Below are 16,989 nucleotides of genomic sequence, written 5' to 3'. Positions count from 1 at the left end.
TAATCAAATATTTATTTTCAATTGTTAGCTATTTATCTCGTTTCTTCCTATCTTATATGTATACCTAACTGTAATCCGTATAAAATGGAACACGCGGCGTATTTAAATTCGTCGATTACTCTAGAGAAGTGCATCTACCATATATAGAATCCTGGATTGTCTCTCATCTCGCGCAGACAATTCTAGCCGAATGTTTTTCGCAGAATTGCACGCGGATACGTCCACATCGTGTCTTGCGTTGCCGTTTAAATCGCCCGTAAATAACACTAACTCCCTGACGCGCAGCGGCGTGCATCGCGACACGTCCCAGATAAATTTATCAGACGCTCTCGTTCGTATAGGTACTTCCACCCTCTCAAAGACATTTCCCATACATTTTTCTCCCATAATATTGCCATCGTTGCCATGGTAGTTGCGCGAGATCGCGTCACGTCAGCCGCGACATATGTTGGAGGAGGCAATCTTGGGAACGGCTCTTCATCTTATCACGATCGTGACTTGAAATCCGTCGAGCAACGATTTGTTGCGGAGGGATATCGATTTATTCTACATCCTCGCGTGCTAAGCGGTTTGCGTATGCATGACTTTTGCAATTTAGTTCTTTTCATAAATAATGGTCCGCATTTATATCACACGTCTAGCGTCAAATATTGAAATATAAATAAATCGGAACCAAGTCAATTCTATATTTAAACGTGTGAAAAAAAAATTTTTACTCTACAATATTTTAAATCTTTGTACATTAGAAATATTACCGACTATATCATATTGCTCAAATTATGCATCTTATGGATAAAGAAAATTTTGATGACAGTAAATTAAGGATAAGGAAATGAACTATATATTGAAGTAATATATTCACGGGTAAAGAGCCACTGGTTTTTTGAAGTAAGATTTTGACAATATGATTTTAAGATCTACGCACGCATTCACATTTCGTTTAAATCCATAATGATGTTTTCGTGCTACGTGAGATTTTTCCAATTTATTAATCCAATTCTCGTTTCCTGCAACGTTATACAATATAATGTTGGTGAGAAAGGACCGTATTAGCATAATATAATCTTTCTTTCCGTGAAATCCTTTAGAGTGCCCGGTAGAAAGGGAAAGTACGTATGAATTTCGTCCCCAAACAAGCTCGAAATCCCTCTTTTAATCGGGGTACGTGCTCTCGCGATATTATAACACATTAGTGCCACCCGATGCATCCGTATTATCCGAACTATTGTGATCGCGAGAAAGAATTCTGGGTCGGTCGTATATTTTTCTCAGTATTTATCGGGATATTTTGTTATATATTTAAGGCGTGAAAAATGTAAAAATATCGCAATTTCAAAAAAATATCCATATATTTCCATATAAATCATCATTTTTTCATTATTTTTATCCGAAGATAAATATTCTTTCGCAATATTAAAAATAATTACATACATTTATGAAATATACTATTCTAATACAAGATTAACATATTATGATGTATTTTCTTCTGGATTAAACGAACGAGTGAGGCTATAAATATGTTTGAAATAATTTATGATTTTACGAGCAACTGGTACTTGAACGGGAAAACATCGTGGCGGTTGAGAAATTTAGCTTTCAGCTACGACAGACAACCACGCAGGCCACGCGCGCGCGCGCGCGCGCGAACAAAGAACGTGGTTTTACGGCTCGTGTCGACCGGATGGACCCTGTGGTCAACGACGATATTCGTCTTGGGTGATGCTCGACGATGGGCGAGATCCCAGAAGAGGATCCCGCGTTTTCGCGTTCCGGTGCGTTATTTCACATGTGCAAACATCTCGTGAGAACAATGGTTCAGTCGTTTAGTCGGGAGAATTTTTCCGTCTTGAGTTAGATCCGTATGTATACCGGTAGTATACGACAGATGCCTGGAACAATGCTCGTTTGTAGAAGAAAATACCTAGTGAAATGTAATTGTGGATACTGGATAAATATGTTGCCTTCGCGAAATAATGCAGTTTTGATAATGTGTGTTAAAAATGCCACGTTATCATATATCAAAATAATATAACTTATAATTAGAGTTTGGAGATTTAATTATGTTTAATTTAATTATATTTGATTAGATATTTAATTATTTTTTATTGAAATTTACATTAAAAAATAAAATTTATAAATTAAATTGATTGTAAATAAAGATTTCTCTTATAATTTTTCATTCATTTAATATATATCATCGTGACTATAAATATATTCGTACGATACAAAATCGAGAAAGGAACGTGGGAATTTGTTTGACGCTTTGCGGGAAACATTTGCGATGTCTGTCAAAATTAGGATCCCTATCGTTGATCTTTACGTTCTTAGATTTTCTGGACTAATCAGTTTGTCGGTTCATTAGTCAGAAAATTTAGGCGGAAATTGATATACTCTCGTTAGCATGAACGAAGATTGAGTTTCCTTTATTCAGAGAAGAAAGTTACGAAAAGCTCTCTTGTTTCATTAGTTATTATTTGTATCATATGTTTGATAAGATTAATAATTATTTAATTTTAAATTTAATATTAATGTGTTTCTCGATTTACATCCTAAGAATGTTTAATCGAGAAATTATTAACAGTTATTTGAAATTGAGTTATTTAAACTCGAGTTGTTTTTCCGAGGAATTCTTCGATCATTCCGCATAAAGGTTGAAAGGATTAATCGCATACAACGTCGCTTGACAAAGTCACGACTTCGAGAGAGCGCCGCAGAAATCGATAGATCTCTGTGGGTGGATCCGTAGAAACGCCCGCGCAATTGCGCTTCATGAAAGACGAGGTTGTGTGCCTCGCATAAGAATATATCAACGCGACTGTGCGAGGCCACCCGTGGAAACTCGCTTTACATAATCGGTCAGTTACAGAGGGGTAACGATGGCTTCTTTCACAAACCGGACGCATACCTTCATGCATTTCTTCAAATAGACGTTGTACGCGTCACGATCGCAGCTCCTTTGATGATCTTGCCGGATCATCGAAGAAGCGTATTTATAATCGCCACACACTTGGATCATCTTATTTTATCGAATACAGAATGGAATGTTGTTTACATAACTGACTTTCTCATAACGAATTAATTGCAAGTTATCTCTTTTATTAACGCTTCTTCATAAAGTTAATTAAATATTTCCACAAAAAATATGTTTAATAAAAAGTAAAGAGCTTCTAGAAAATGTTGAATGAAAATCGGGCAGAAAACCGTTTTCTTCAAACAATGATTTATACTTTTATTGGAAAGGTGAAGATTGAAACATTCCGTTATTATATCAATTCACTTATATTATAATATATACTTTTATAATCTAATAATATTAATAGCAGATGTATTAATAATATGAGATAATTAATTCGATGTCTTTTTAAAAAAAGTGATTCTTGAAAGAATTGCATTTACTATGAGATAAAAACTTAAAAGAGATCACATGATCTAGCGAGCAAAGACAATGAAATGTTAGACGATATCGGGGATTTTTGGCCGGTCCGACCTCCCAAGAAGATAGATCGTAAGACCGAGGCCTGACCTTCCCTCCGGCTTGCCTCTCGATTCTTCGGAATCCGATTAATCTCGGCTCACCTGACCAATCTATCTACTGTTTCCGGGGATCATAAGTTACGTGAGCAAAATCTCGGTGGTCCAGTTTACGTCTTACTTTATCGAGACTCGATTCTCTTTCCGTTCCCATCGAATAAAGCGCAGGCTCGCACAGGAAGAGCCGAGATTAATGTAGCCTCTCGAAAAGGCTCCCCTTTAAACGCGTCAAAATATCATGATAACTTTTACCTCGCTTCCGCTGATCGGACGTTTAGGATATCGCGCTAAGTGCTTCCGTCGTTACGTTCGATGGAGAGCAACAATGGTAAACAACTACGTCATCTATAGTGCGTCTTGTCATTTATGTTAGACTCAAACCTTCAAGCTTATACCCATCTTTCTTATCCTTGCATTGGGTAAGAGAACTAGATACGAATCATTAAATATACTATTTTCAGATCATTTACTATATAAACGTGTAATTGTTGTTTCCTTAAATAGCACGTATCAAATTCTTGATCTCTTTTTTAAGTAATTGCCATTGATTCTTTTTTACTAGGGATTCAATGATGTATACACAAACACATACATTTTATTTATATTAATAAGTAATCAAATGTAAAATTTAAATTAAAATAAATTTTTAATGGCTTTTACAACATAATATATATAATATATATATATAGTATTAAATTTGGTGAAAAAAATAGTTTTATGGTAAGCGTATGTTTGCGGTTATTTATTCTCTATTTTTGTTATGACAATTTTTTAACCGCGAAACACGAGTGCGTTATTGTGGTATACAGATTATTTAAAATGTATAGAAAAATATATAGAAAAATAAATTCAAAATATATATTATTTTTTATAGTATTATAAAGTAAATATTTTTATTTGCCATATAATATTAAAATGTCAATTTAAAAAATATTTTGCATTACCTGTGTTTGTCAAAACACTTGTTCTCACTTTTTCTATTTTATTCTTTTTATTTTTTTAACTTTATAATAATGTTTGAATGATATCAAGATACGTTTGATCCATTTTGTTTATCGTCATAGAATTTAAAAGTTTCGACCCTTTAGTGTCTTTATTTTCTTTTTTACTCTTTTTTTTGCGCGATCTTATGTGCACAGATTCTTTCCTGGTCTCTAAAGAGCAATAACAATCTACTCGTCGCGAAAAACAATGGTCCTATTAGACGTTGATGGATTTTCTCTTTTGCTTGACACGTGTTAACGACCATGCGAAGGTCCAGCACCGAGAAGTCTCACAATCAGATCCAATGATGTATGCCGTGGTACTAAATTGTATTCGTGCATGTAAACAAAGTATCCGCTGTCGCTGTAGAGTCGCTACAGGAAATGCCGTTTGTACCTGATTCAATTTATAGCGTGCATTGTTATACGGAAAGTTTTGCGTTTTTCTTTTGCGCAGGACGATTTAAATGTCCGTTCCATGTAAGAGAATCTTTCAAACTCAGCTAATTTCATTAACAAGTGGCATAAATTATATTATAATATTTCCTACATCTTTCTTATGAATTTGGTATTAAAACAGCTCAAAGGATTCTATACTTACATTTGCGGAAATATTATTCTCGTGCGTAATTCCTGAAAATAATAGCAATTGGCGCCTGCGCGACAATATAATGCGTGTAGAATTCAACTAGCCGTTAATTTTAGACGGTTCGGTGCAACGACCGTATTACGTAAGAGGCGGAAACGTGCCAAAATCATACGGGATTCTCGAAATCGGTCAGTGATACGTCATGTCTTCTATTAAACAATAATCTGAACTATTTCCGACTTATATTTTCGACGAAATATACACGCACATCCAAACAATTATGTATATTTTCTTTATTGCAAACGGAAATGCCTTTTTAATCAACGAGACTTTGTAGACGAGCTCGTTTGGAATTCACGGTGAACGGCTTTACGCGATCGTTCCGCGCACGCACACTACATGACGTACGCACGCACTGCTTTGAAGAACGCCGCTGCGTACGACGACGCTGTGCTCGTAGCTCTTACCTCTTACATGCGGAAGTCGAATTTTCTGATTGCTGATAAAGGCTAATTTACGAGTTAGCCGGAACGATTGGTCTTTGCGGTTTTTGCGATTAAATGCAGTGATCGATTTTTTCAAACAATCGTGATTAATCAAAATGTATATATACATATATCTTTTTTTTTTTTTTTTTAGATATATACGCGCACTTTAAATAATTAAAAAAACTGATGTTTCCTTAAAAATTATGTAATATGCATCTCCCATAAATATTTAATTTGCAAAGAAATTTGTCGCGTAAAAATCGATAAAAAAAGAACTTTCTCATCGAAATACGAATTATTAGAAAAAAATAGATATTATATAAGCTTTATCTCTTGTGAAATTGCCGATAGCGAAATACTGGAAGTCTATAATTATTCTGCTTATATTTACAAACTAATAGATATGATATTATATTTAATTAAATAATATCTTAGAGCCGCAATGAAATGACTTTTTGCGGCGCACCTTTTGCATAATTTCAGAATCTAGTATTATCTCGATCTTAAAGCCGATAATCGCGCTTACAATGCAGGTTGAGTGCGGACACAAGGTTGTAATTTATTTAATTAAAGTCTATTCCCGCGTTATTACGTCGCAAACGATTGGCGTAAAAGCGATATCGACGCGGCTAAATTGATGCGTTTGTTGAAAACGGCGTTTCTCGCGCGCGGCAAAATATTTGCGATTATATCGTTGAAATTGACTCGACGCAGTTTTCTCACCCGGAGAAAATGAGTCGTTGTTCATCATTTTCACGCTCCGTACTGACAAATTATCCGAAGTCAAGAGAAGCGTATTAAAGATCACAGCACTTTCCAACTCGCGTGTGCAATCTTCGGTGTGCATATACTCACTCGACCTTTCAAGGGACTGTTATTATAACGGTATCGCAAAAAGTATAATTTATAACGGCAAATTAATTTCATATTAACAAGCGAAATGTCACGATTGTAAATCTTCGGTGAATACATACTTGCTGCGCGTTATACAAATACTTACATATGCAAAACGTCATGCTTCGTTTCAATGCGAGAAAATTATGCATAGTCCTTCCCGGTGCATATCGCGAAATGTCATCATTATTCGAGAGAATTTACGTTTTATGGATGTATAATAAAGTGCACTCTCGCGGTATCATAATAAATTTATATAAATTTTTATACCGAATAGAAAATAAATATTAAAGTTGCAGGTCGTCGAACAATTATTTAATTATAGGTAGAAATATATATATATATATATATATATATATATATATATATATATATATGTATATGTTTCTAACTATAATAAAATTATAAATATTTTATCATAATTGCAAAATATATTTAAACACCATAATCTGTAAATTTTATAATTTCTGTTTCAATAAACAATTAAATTCATTATCAACCAAACCTATTTACCGCGAATAATACGGCATACGTAATATGACGCTATAATTTACGTCATTTCCGTGCAGGAAGAATCGAGTTCTACAATCGAGGATAATTAATCTCACACGGTTGTACAGCGTCCTTTGTCGTATGTGTCATCGGCAGACACGTGCTTCACGAGCTAAAACGTAATCGACACGCCTGGCGTACGATAAGGAACGATTACCGCGAGCTGAAGAGAAGTCGTGTCTAAAAGGTGGCTGTTTGTTGACACAGACGCACCCATACCTTAAAAAGGGCGCGTGAGAATATCGGTCGACCTACTGTTAGTGAATAGCTCTCCCCGACGAAGGAACGTTAAAATGATTAAGGGTTGTTTTTCAAAGCCACGGCGAATGTTACGTAGTATCACAGTTACGAGTGTGTTGTGACTGACAACTTCCCTTCCGGCCGTAAATACACACGATGTAACGTCATCGCCATCATGGGTGGCAGTGAAAAAAATCACTGTTGCGTAAATTCTTCAGCGTATTGTGAATTATTTTTTGCTATCAAGAAATATATAATTATACGATTGCTGTGTAATTAAACAAAATTTGCGAATCGGAGAAATTTTATTCTTTTTTTTTTTAATTACAAAATATGATTTTTTTCTCGAATGTCAATCGACGATGCGCAAGATGGATAATAAAGTGATGAGTCGCGTAAAATATTGCGACGATTATACAAAGCAATATTTCTAAAACGTGCCCAGAGGAAAAATGGGTCTGTCAGTTGAAGGGCTAGAAACGATTTGCCGATCCTGACGAAACGATCGAGTATCTGTTGCGTGGCTACGCCCGCTAACAATAGGACCGATCGAGTTCGATACGTCGAACACCTCTCGGCTGCTATAACGAGCTCGCCGACAAAGTGCTAGCAAATACCTCGCACAATAAATGCGGGAGAGCAACAAGATCGCAGCAGATGGAGGCATCAGCTGCGTCGCCATATAGGGGCGATTCATAAACTAACACTTCACACTGTAATAAGACATTTTCAGAAACTATATTGCGTCTCCGTAATTTTGATCGGAAATATGCCACTTAAATGTTTTTCATGCGCGTGGGCTGTACGTGAAATAGATAAATTATTATTAATAATATTCTGTTCATTTCTACTTAATATTATATGCAGTATAGTTTTAGATTGTTAGATCCTGAAATTGAAAATTCATAAAGAGATCAAATTCTCACCTTTTACACCGTGATATATCGGAAATATATCATAATATATGTGTATATATAATATATCGTATTTTAACCTCCGGCTTCGACAAGGAACTGCCATATTTCCCATGGCTTCATGTATTTCCGCACATCGTGTATTTCCATCTCCCGCGAGATAACATATGAGCCAGACGTCCGATATCTGAAACGGGCGGGGATCGATATTCTCCCGCGAGCGCGATTTACTCTTTCCGTTTTACAAGTCAATTCAGGATCGTTCGTGGTGCATTAAATCCGCCTCTGCGCCGCGTTCTTCCCGGTAGCCATCATTTCACACGGCTCGCTTCGTGAATCCCCCAACGCGCCGTTACGATCGAGACGCGGTGGCGAGCTCCAAGCTGCACTTAAGCTCGAGATAAGAGATCCGCCTGTCGGATGGTTTTGCCGTTAAATCGGCAGAAAGGGCACGCTGCGAGACACGCTGCAACTGCAACTGACCATCTCATAACTCGCAGCCAAGTCTTGCCGTTCGTTGCAGCCAAGACCTGAAGGCATTTTTCGTAATAACGCGTGTCTAGATCTCGACCGATAATAGGTACGACGTCGATCGTGCATTTGATCCCGGACAAAAGACAGAAGACGATATTTCCGTCTGTAATATCGGGATTTGCAAGAATAACGTGACATTTCAACAGGTTTAAATTCTAAAGAACATTTTAAGCATTAAAGATATATTTTAAATTAAAAATAAATAAATTTTCTCTTTTTATGTAAAGGATTAGCCACTGTCTAAGAATTATTCTGGAATTTCTTGTTAAATAAGGATTTTTAAATAGCATGCATGTGATTCCAAGTTCTCACAAGTTGTTTTCTATCGTTTTACGGCAATCAGGTATCGCAGCAACCGTAAAATCCACGGATCTTGACAGGAGATGGATATCGTATTTTCTATAATACATGGGTCGGCTATACCGCTGAAAATTCCGCATCGCGCGTATGCACCAACTGTCTTTTGCATAGGTTATCGCGAAAGACCCAGGATCCGGCACGAGAGATAAACTTTTCGACGTGGCGAATATTTCCGAATCGTGATTACTCTGCCGAAATTGAAAAACACAACGATATCGATAATAATAACTTCTTATCTTATATTTATACATATATTCTCTCTCTTCCTCTCTTATCTAAAACTATCGTGCTAAATATGGCTGGAATAATTTTATTAATTTTAGCAATTGCAATTTATATCACATTTTTTATATTCATAAGCACATCGCACATCAGCAGTATATATAGAGAGTCTGAATGAGATATTACCAGCTACGTCATAACACTTTATCGTTCTATTGTCCGATCTTAAAGCCCTGAATAAATTTAACCGCAAAATCCTCGAAGGCTTCGGAGAGTTTCCCTCCCGTCCCTTCCGAAAAAACAATTCGTCGCAACGTAAACATGTCCGGCCGCGCCGATGAGTGAAAACCGGTCGTTAGGATTTCTGCTTTGAAATTCGTCTTGGCCGCGCGCCAGATAAGTCATACATATTCACACGACTCGAGCGAGCAGCGAGAATGGATGTGGCAGGAAAAAGGGATGACTAAAAAGGGCAGGATAATAGGAAAGAGAGGAGAAGGGGAGAGATAAAAAAAAGGAACGCGTCGATGATCAAGATCGGACGCGTATGAAGAGCCGAGAGACCACGGGACTCACGTGATTTCAATTTCAAATGCAAGTCCGTGAATCGCGGGGGTGGGTCGAAAGTTCCAGCCATTGTGCGCTCGTACGTATGTATGCGCATTTCTATAGGTATCGTCTCCCGGTATCCTCCAAGGATTTCTCTCAGCCGACTCCTTCGCGATGCTGCGAGTCTAGTCGCCGTGAAAATGCAATGCGATGCGCATGTGATAATGGCGAATTTCCCGTGTAGATTCGGATAAAGTTCCGGGGTGAATCGCGCGCGAGGAAAATTGGTTTGCGTTTCAATTTGTGGAGTTTACGAGTCGTGTATCTTGGAAATGTTATATTCTTAACGTAAATCAAATTTTGAAGGTCTTATCGCGATACGTTGGTCGCGTCAATTTTATGTGTTATCGTATTTTATTTATCCTTATTTATCTATCTTTATTATCTTTATTTATTTATTAAATCCTTTACTTTATTCAAAATTTATCTGATACCGGTCAGTTAAGATAAATGAAAGAAATTGACGTATCATATATATACTTTTTTTTACGATATACGAGAGAAATTCTTGATGATTAATTCTTCCAAAATAAAACTTATATCGTGCCTCATTTAAATTTATGACGTTTTGAAAATTTAAATAGATTACAAGGAAGTATGACGTTTTTCTTGTAACGGAAATTGTGAACAAATTCACCAACGTATCAATTACTGCTTCTTTCTTTGATCATTCGATTATACATCGCGCAAAGAGTAACAACGTTCCGCTGCACAGATGAACTTCAATTAAACCAATTAAAAGCTTGCCCGTGGATTGGACACGGTAATTCGCCGTAAACGATTACGAGATAAGTCGCGCCAATTTCGGCAGCAATGTAATGGAATTCTTTAAATCGCCGGTCGTCATCGTCGAATACACATGTACTCACGCTATTACTCTTTTCCGCCAATCAGCGCTCGTTAAATTGCAAATTAATGCAGAGACGAAGTCGCCGTCGAAAAACTGCTGTGAAACGCGTGAATCTCATTCGAGCTTACATTCATCAAGGTACTGTCGCCGATTTACAGGCAGGTTTTCGCTTATAATTGAATAATAGCTCTGTAGCCATAATTGCATCGACAAAACGAAAATTTTGCTACCAAATAAAACTTAGTTACATCGTTAAGATGTTTTTAATACAATAATATTATTATGTATGTGGACGTTAATTGTATTACCAATTTAATATATAAATATATATTATATATTATCATTCACATACAATATAAATATTGTATATAAATATTTTGAGATGAACAAAATAAGAATAAAGTATTATTAATATGTGTTTTATTTAATAGAATAAAGAGAAATATAGGCAATTTTGTAATAATAATAAGTAATTGTATATACAGAATATATCTGAAATGATGCACTTAACTTTAGGAGCATATTCTAGAGATCAAAATAAAACTTCTTTTCCTATGAACATGGGTCCGCAAATGAACTCTCTTCCGAGCTAGAGGCTCTTAAAGTTTGGGGAAAAAATTAAAAATTGGCTGTATCTCAGAAAAAAATTTATGCATTGCCTTATTATTTGACTTTGGTTTTGATGTTACCTATTACACTCTCTTGAGAGATAAATAAATTTGCGTTGCGAGTGTTTGGTCAATTTCACACATTTTCGAATTTTAACTCGGAGGGGGGTTCATTTGCGGACGCATGTTTATAAGAAAAAAAAGTCTTATTTTGACGTCTAGAATACGCTCTTAAAATTTAGTGCATCATCTCAGATACACCCTGTATATGCAGAGATATTCACAATTTATTTAACTACCAATATTATTTTATTTATAACAACTCTTACGTTATTTTAATAAAAGACCAAATAAAAATATGTTATGGAACAGATATATATAAGCGAATATCAAAATAAGCTATTTTTAACCTTATTTTCTTAAAATAACAAAGTCAGTCAATTATCCTTATAGTATTAAGCACCCTGGATTATTTTATCGTCCGCTCGACTTGAAATGTGTATGTGTGTATAATATATATTTGTTTATAAATAATTATAGATTTTATTTAACTATAAAAGCCTCATTTTATATAGCTAGATTCCAGAACAAAGATCTGACTGTTTGTAGTTTTCTGCGCGTCTTGGCGTCGCCGTCTGATTCTGGCGGCCACAAATGGCACAAACAAACTTGGATCATATTCAATAATGTTTCCGCGTTGAACAAGCCGTACTATATAGCTCGCTATGTATCCAACCACTAAAGTAATTATTAATCCCATAGGATTATACCATAAATAGGAGATACGATAAAGATAAAAGTACGATTCGTCTGGTTCTACAGTACTGCAAAAAAAACATAAAAATATTATTCGTATTTAAATTGCGCTTGAGATAGATAGATAGATAGATAGATAGATAGATAGATAGATAGATAGATAGATAGATAGATAGATAGATAGATAAAGAGAAAGAGAGAGAAGAAAGGAGAGAGAGAAAGAGAGAAGTAAATTTGTATTACTGTGTATTATTGTAGAGAGATTATTTTAATTAAATGAGATTGTTTATTTTTACGCCTTTTTCGCGTGGACAGCTTCTCAATTTCTTGCATCGTTGAAAACAGAGCCGTCGATTTACGCGAGTTTCCGCCGACAAAGAGAAAGCAATAATATATCTAATCCCTCTAATAATGGCGCGGCGAGGATTCCACGGGACAACCGTAATTTCAGTTTATTAACGGTGCAATTAGCGTTATTTATCGCCGTGGGAATGTCGAATAGCGAGCTTATCGTCCATGAGAAAGCGCTGAGCGTGAAGGAAATCGGGTAGCGGCGCTTAACTCGCAGCTAATTACTGCCGCACGAAATATCCTTGTGCCCGTAACAAAACATCGATGACTCGGAATTTTGAATAGTCGCGATAAGACAATATACAGAATTGTCGATAATTTATATTTTAATTCTAAATTTTTAATCTCGCATTTGTTGAAATAACTAACATGACGACATTTTGACGACATTAAATTTGAAACTTTATGTATTAAATTGATTGACCTTATATGTAGATTATTTAAAAATCTTTAATTTATATTATTTTATGCTCTTAATATTGTAAAAAAGTGCAATTTAATTGTTTGTAAAGTTTGGAAAATATTAATTGTATGCTGTATGCATCATTTTACAATGATTTCTGAAAATATCGTACCTGTTGAGCTTCATCTGTTCAGCAAGTATCAACGCTGAAGAATTCGCGCAACCTTCGACCGATATCGGTAGCTCCGGGACGGGTGGTTTCGGATGCCCGAAAGCAGCCCACATACAAACGATTAACGCTGTAATCATGCCAATGATGGTTCCTATCTCGTTAGCACTCTCGCATAGCATTCCGAGAGTAAAGATACCCAGAATGGGTCCGCCAATAGCTCCGTGAATGCTAAAGGCGACGGCGACCAGCCTACCCATCGTTTTTGCTAATAATGCTAAGAACAAACAAATAATGCCGTTTAAAAAAGTAAGAGCTTTAGCTGTGAAGGTGGCTTTCTTATCAGAGAATTCCACCCCGAACTTTCGATGCAGCGGCTTAACGTAATCCTCGAGCGCCACCGCCGCCAACGAGTTCATCATAGCAGAAATCGTGCTCAAGCTGGCACTGAAAATGCCGGAAACAATAAGCCCGACTAATCCAGGTGACAATCTCTCCGCGGTAAAAAACGGCACTATTTTGTCGTAGGTGGTGATCTTTCCGGAGGCTACAGGATCGCAGTCTTTGTAAATTGCGTATAGCACCAATCCGGTGAAACATGTTAAGAAACCAATCAGTGCGATGAAAGGACCGCACAGCAATAGGGCATTCGTAGCCACCTTTACGCTTCTACAGAAATGAGAAATAATCATCGTAAAAAATATGCTGAATACTCTCGCGCGGAATAAATACAGACGTACTTAACGGTCATTAAACGTTGAACTTGCACTTGATTTACTGCAAGAAAGGATAGACTTATCGATCCTCCGCCGATCAAAAGACTCCACCACGTATACTGGATAGTTGGATCCAAACTCACGCTGAAAAAAGAAAAACTCTTATTAATACTTTTATGAATTTTATTTGGAGATGAGTTTATTTCATAGTAATAAATAAATATATCTTCAAATAATATATTATTCTGAGAACACACATAAAATATATATGGCTTTATATCGATTATCTTACTTGGAGACATCAAGACGGTTCCCTTCCAGAGCAATACGCCAAATACCACCAATCCCTCCGTCAATTTCCATAGCAACAATTAAGATGATAGTGCTGAGAGCAACGATCATGAGCAAGCCCTGGAAGATATCGGTGACGAGTACCGCTTTGATACCACCTATCGTGGAATAGAAGGTACAAATTGTGGCGAGTACCAAGATGCTCATAAGACTCGATAATCCTGCGGTGGCCTCGAGAGCTAACGAAGGAGCATACAGCATCACACCGGTCAGTAACATCGTTTCGGTGAAGTTTGCCGCGCTCACCAACAATCGCACATATAATCCAAATCGTTTCTCCAGATACTAAAAGAAAAAGAAAAAAAAAACAGATTTCTCTCTTTAATTTCTTTAATAACAGATCTATTCAAAGTAAAAAAAAAACAATTTTGCAATTTAATTCGGATACTTAAAAAATTTCCCATTAATTCATACGTGCAAATTATAACATATACATATATGTTTGCGCAATATATAACTAGTCGTCTTCGAAAGGAACAACGTTGAAAATAGTAGACAATATTCCGAGCGATTATTTGACAATTGCGAGCAATTATTTGACAATTACCTCGTAGATGCTTACGACCTTCACTTCGAAGAAGACTGGTAGATAACAGAAAGCTATGATCGGCACAATGAAAATGCTGCTGAGATATAATAATACGAGGAACATGCCGTGAATGTAAGTTTCCCCGCTCATTCCGAGCATACTAATTGCCGATATGTGAGAGGCCATCATGGCAATCGAGAGAGGAAAGATACCCATCGAACTGTCCGCGGTAAAGTATTCCTGTCAATGATAATTGTGCGATTGAGCAATAGCTTTGTACACCGGATATTTTTTTATTTCTAATGCACAGCATTTTTCTACGTCATTACGACGAGTAAAATTAATCGGCACTTGGTATTATTCTATTTGTAAGGAAAGATCTTCAAAATATTCTATGGTAATAATTTAACCGTATTAACCACCGAAAGATTAAAACACAATATATTTATATATTTAGTTTATCAATTAAAATATCTATTTGTTTTTTATTAAAACATTAGTTTAGATAAATGTTTGATAAAATTATAAAAGGCGTTTTGGTTATTTTAAAGAAAATTACGGTTGACAGTAATTATATTGAGTATTTTTCTTCCTTAAGAATAGAAGAAAAATAAAATGAGAAAATATGTGTTTTTATAATTGCAATAAAAACTTTGTAAAAGAATCTATTACTTTTCTCGATATTTCCGAGATTTAGAATTTCATTTATTAGCAGCCGCGATAATCTGTAATTTATGCAGATGATAGTATTTATCGCGAAACGAGATCGATTGCATAACATGCGTTGATATAATTTGTGTGCGAATTATCGCGATCGCATCAGTTTAACGCCAAATCGATTTGCCGCATAAAAATTTATTTTCTAGAAACTGACCGCTGCTGTACGTTGTCGACCACCGCTGAATCGATAGTAGATCCCTATAATGACGGAAATTAACATGATTACGCTAATCACGAGGTAATCCTGCCATTGCAATCTGTGGATTTCGCCCTCGGTAATTGATGTCTATAACCAAACTTCTCTTTAGTATAATTTATTGAAAAATTTGTAGTAGAAATTTTTTTACACAGAATTTTCAAATATGATTTAATATTAAAACATATCTAGCTGTAGTATAATGATTATGAAAGACAGAAATGTGTGGTGTTAAATTATTTTCTTAAATATTTCAAAATTTATAAGGCAATGATAATATAATCAATTTTTGTTAGATTATTCGTAACTAATCCAATGCCTATTAGTACTTACGTCCATCTTGTGAAATTTACACCTACACTATTCACTTGAGAGGCAAAGAGTTCGACTTCAAAATTTCAATCCAAATAAATTAAATTTTGACCGAAATTTTCATTATGATAAAAAATTCAAATAATTTTTGCACACTCTTGAAAACACCGAGTATGAAAATCAAAATGTTTATAAGTTTATGAGTGTTCGACAAGCTCCTACTAACGAATGTGTCCGCTCCCATCGACATGCAAAACGCAGGAAAAGAAACGATATATTACGTAAAGAATTGCTCGGCATCTTTAGCGCTAAAGCACGCAAACTATGGAATTTCCATTGGTAAATTAGATGTAGTAACATGCTGTTTAATACTAATTGCTAGTTAAAAGAAAAATTCATCTGCATAAATATCGTGCACATTAGCAGAGATAAATTTAAGACAAGAACTATTTAAATACGCATACACATTACAGATATGTTACAAACATGTTGATATTATGGAATATAAGAAAAATATTATTCCTTGTTATTAAAAAAATTCCGAATCAACAATTTTTTTACAAATATTGAACAGTGAGACGATCGACAAGTGACTATAATATTGACCATATATAGATATATCAGTTAAAGCACATTAGAGAGACCTGAGGAAAGATTAGATTGCGATCATCGGATAAGGCTTAGTCTTGATTTAATGTGCCGCAAATTATAGCGTTTGAAATGATTATCTTTACACGTCAACCATTCCGAAGGATCGATTCACTTAACGGCGATGAAAATGAAAAATGTAACAAATAAAGACTATTCATCTAAAGATACATTCAATTTTGACATTAATTAAATAGTAAATATAATTGCATTAAAATTCTAAAATTGTTTTTACTACTATTATATTGCTCAATATTTATATTCTGATACATATACATTAATGTTTTAACATACACTAGTATTAATCATTTATTAGACTTTCGCAAAGAGATTAGTAACAAGTTTTTTGGATATACCATATATTCTGAATTCGAAAGATAATAAATTTAATTAATTGTAATTAAATCTGTCAGTACGCTAAAGTCTCTCTTTCAATAGTACATGTTACAAAGATATTGCTTTTA

The 16,989-nt window shown here is 35.3% G+C and overlaps 2 protein-coding genes across 8 annotated transcripts in view; one reads left to right on the top strand and one right to left on the bottom strand.

Moving 5' to 3' along the window:
- The window catches only part of By (focal adhesion protein tensin), a 156,103-nt gene that overhangs the window by 13,548 nt on the left and 125,566 nt on the right, over nt 1-16,989 (top strand). The gene's annotated exons all lie outside the window — the stretch shown is intronic.
- LOC138932587 (putative sodium-dependent multivitamin transporter) lies at nt 11,200-16,123 on the bottom strand. Of its 2 annotated transcripts, none has more exons than XM_070294548.1 (7): nt 15,899-16,123; nt 15,524-15,655; nt 14,668-14,889; nt 14,062-14,405; nt 13,794-13,913; nt 13,057-13,722; nt 11,200-12,198 (listed from the first exon to the last, which is right to left on the bottom strand). In XM_070294548.1, exons 1-7 carry the CDS (start codon nt 15,902-15,904, stop codon nt 11,937-11,939), a joined length of 1,752 nt encoding a protein of 583 aa, XP_070150649.1. In that variant the 5' UTR covers nt 15,905-16,123; the 3' UTR covers nt 11,200-11,936. The 2 variants fall into 2 exon arrangements, with proteins under 2 accessions (XP_070150649.1, XP_070150650.1); XM_070294549.1 differs by having other exon boundaries at nt 15,524-15,567.

This window comes from Polyergus mexicanus, unplaced genomic scaffold, assembly GCF_030449975.1.
Source record: "Polyergus mexicanus isolate NDT 795.1 unplaced genomic scaffold, iyPolMexi1.0 SCAF_4, whole genome shotgun sequence".
NCBI classification, from domain to species: domain Eukaryota; kingdom Metazoa; phylum Arthropoda; class Insecta; order Hymenoptera; family Formicidae; genus Polyergus; species Polyergus mexicanus.
The sequence above is the reverse complement of the archived record's forward strand: the minus strand, read 5'-3'. Positions and strand labels throughout refer to the sequence as shown.